At 32.8% G+C, this 2803-nt stretch overlaps 1 protein-coding gene across 1 annotated transcript in view; it reads left to right on the top strand.

Annotated features, from left to right (window-relative positions):
• LOC307171611 (leptin receptor overlapping transcript-like 1) overlaps window positions 1-2437 on the top strand; it is a 5333-nt gene extending 2896 nt beyond the window's left edge. Inside the window, exon 4 of the mRNA XM_079893365.1 lies at window positions 1616-2437. Within this exon, the coding sequence (XP_079749491.1) occupies window positions 1616-1732 (117 nt within the window). The 3' untranslated portion in view covers window positions 1733-2437. The remainder of the gene's footprint in view (window positions 1-1615) is intronic.
• Window positions 2438-2803: the final 366 nt, after the last annotated feature.

The following is a 2803-nucleotide window of genomic DNA, read 5'->3' as shown; positions in this document are numbered from 1 at the left end:
GCACTTGCACTTAAATTACAATTGCATAAATAATGTTGTGAGATTACTGTTTTAAATATACAATTTGGAATCTATAAATATGAAATGATTGAAAAAAATAGAATTTTGTAAATGTGAAACACAAACCGCCAGTAGGTGGCGTCTTAATGAGTGAGTCGTTGAATCATTGACTCACCCAATTTGTTCAAACACGCAGAATCATTCATTAATGAAATACCTTGATGAAAATAAAAAAAATACCTATACAAATCTTCTTTTGGCGAAATAGAGCAAAACAAAGATGGTGTTGTCTCTACAGTGCAAGTCACTTAACATTTACTCGTGGTTTATTGAATTGTTGGCCTGACATGAAGAACAGTCACACTAGGAAGATGCTCCGTTAGAGGCTCAAAAATCTAATCAAATACACAATTTAAAAGTGCAACCAATAATCTTGCAGAGGCAGTTCTTGAAGAATTACGAAATGTCCATTTAAGTCAAATAAATTGATGTAGTCTAAAGTTTGGGGTCAGTGAGATTTTTAATGTTTGTAAAAGAAGTCTCTTCTGCTCACCAAGGCTGCATTTATTTGATAAAAAACAATTAAAAATAACAGTAATATTGTGAAATATTATGACAATTTAAAATGACTGTTTTCTATTTTAATATATTTTAAAGTGTAATTTATTCCTGTCATTTTCAGCATCATTACTCCAGTCTTCAGTGTCACATGATCCTTCACAAATCACTCTAATATGAGGATTTGATGATCAAGAAACATTTATGATTATTATCAATGTTGAAAACAGTTGTGGACAATTTTGTTTCTAAATTCTTTGTTGAATAGAAAGTTCAAAAGAACAGCATTTATTTAAAATAGAATATTTTTTAACATTATAAATGTCTTTACTGTCACTTTTGATCAGTTTAACTCATCCTTGATGAATAAAAGTATTGATTTATTTTATTTCTTTCCCTCAAAAATAAAAATTAAAAATCTTACTGACTCCAAACTTTTGAGCGGTAGTGTTTAATGTTACAGAAGCTTTAGATTTCAGATAAATGCTGTTCTTTTGAACTTTCTATTCATCAAAGCATCATGAAATAAAAACGTAAATAACTGTTTTCAACACTGCAAATAAATGTTTCTTGATCATCAAATCCTCATATTAGAGTGATTTGTGAAGGATCATGTGACACTGAAGACTGGAGTAATGATGCTGAACATTCAGCTTTGATCACAGGAATAAATTACACTTTAAAATATATTAAAATAGAAAACAGTCATTTTAAATTGTCATAATATTTCACAGTATTACTATTTTTTTATTGTTTTTTTATCAAATAAATGCAGCCTTGGTGAGCAGAAGAAACTTCTTTTAAAAACATTAAAATCTTACTGACCCCAAACTTTTTAACGGCAGTGTATATTATATATATATATAGTTTAATATAAATTTTCCTGTCTCAGGAAATTGAGGTGATAAAATCCTAAAATAATGCATAACTTCATACGTATTGTTGGCCAGTTTATATGTCGGACAGTGATAAACACAACATCAGTTCTCTATTAACGAGTCCAGGTTAAAGCGTGGACTGATGGTGTGTGTGTGTGTGTGTGTGTGTGTGTGTGCAGATCGAGTGGGGCGCGTGTGCGCTCGTCCTGACGGGGAACATCGTCATCTTCGCCACCATCCTGGGCTTCTTCCTGGTGTTCGGCTCGAACGACGACTTCAGCTGGCAGCAGTGGTGAAGCCCGTCCGTCTCACTGTCACGGCACTGTCTGTTACGCTGACATCTTATTTATAACCGCCGCCCATGATAGATGCAGGAAATCAGTGCAATAATTTTCTTCATTTTAGATCCTTCTGACATTTTATTTTTTATTTTATTATGTTTTTCATGTCATGCACGACTGAGTTCAGGTGGTCGAACGAACACTGGTGACATCGAGCATTTGATGTTGTTCAGCAGCTTTACGACTCTGGTGTCTTTTCTGTTACCAGCTTTCTTTTTTATTCACAACTTATTTATTTGTTCCTGTGTCGCTCTTGTTTTCTCTTTGATAGCGCATTAAACATGAGATTGTAGAATGAAGCTCGTCGTGTTCATGTTGACTCGGATGATTCTGTTAGTTTGTGTGTTTTTGTTTTGCGCTTGGCATCGGGAGATTTCCCAGGCATGTTTCTTTGGAAAAAGCAACAAGAAAGGAACTGTTTATCAGCTAACTATGAAATTCAGATCATGTTTGATTTAAAAGCATGTAGACTAGCTCATAAACATCTTTTAAGGTGTACATTAAAAAAGAAAGACAAGATCATGCATCTCTCCGAAACTATTCAAGACGCAGTTGTGTTTCTGAGCGAGTGTTTAAAGTCAACATGGACTCAAATGACACATTTCTGCTCTGATTGGCAGTGATTTATCCGTGAAAAAAATAAAAATTCAATAAAAACAAGTTGGCCTTCATAATCTTTAATCAAAATGTAATGCTTTTTAAAGCAAGACACCCCAAGTGAATAGACATGAACATAAACAGATATCACCATACTTCCCCAGATGATTGATTACATTAAGAATTGCAAAAAAAAAAAAAAAAATCTGAAATGTATGTATAAATATGCAAATGAGGCATTATCTGTGCTGATTTGCATACATCTCCAGAACATAAACCTGAACATCAGATAAACCCAGGTTCAAAATTCTTGTTTGATCTTGTTTGAAGGTTTTTTATAAAAGGCATTTTGGATTTCTGTTTTTAAAACTCCATAAATTAGAAAAAAAAAAAAAAATTGGAATAAATATTGCATAAAATCAGGCGTAT

This window comes from Squalius cephalus (assembly GCF_949319135.1).
Source record: "Squalius cephalus genome assembly, chromosome: 14".
Lineage (NCBI taxonomy): Eukaryota > Metazoa > Chordata > Actinopteri > Cypriniformes > Leuciscidae > Squalius > Squalius cephalus.
The sequence above is the reverse complement of the archived record's forward strand: the minus strand, read 5'-3'. Positions and strand labels throughout refer to the sequence as shown.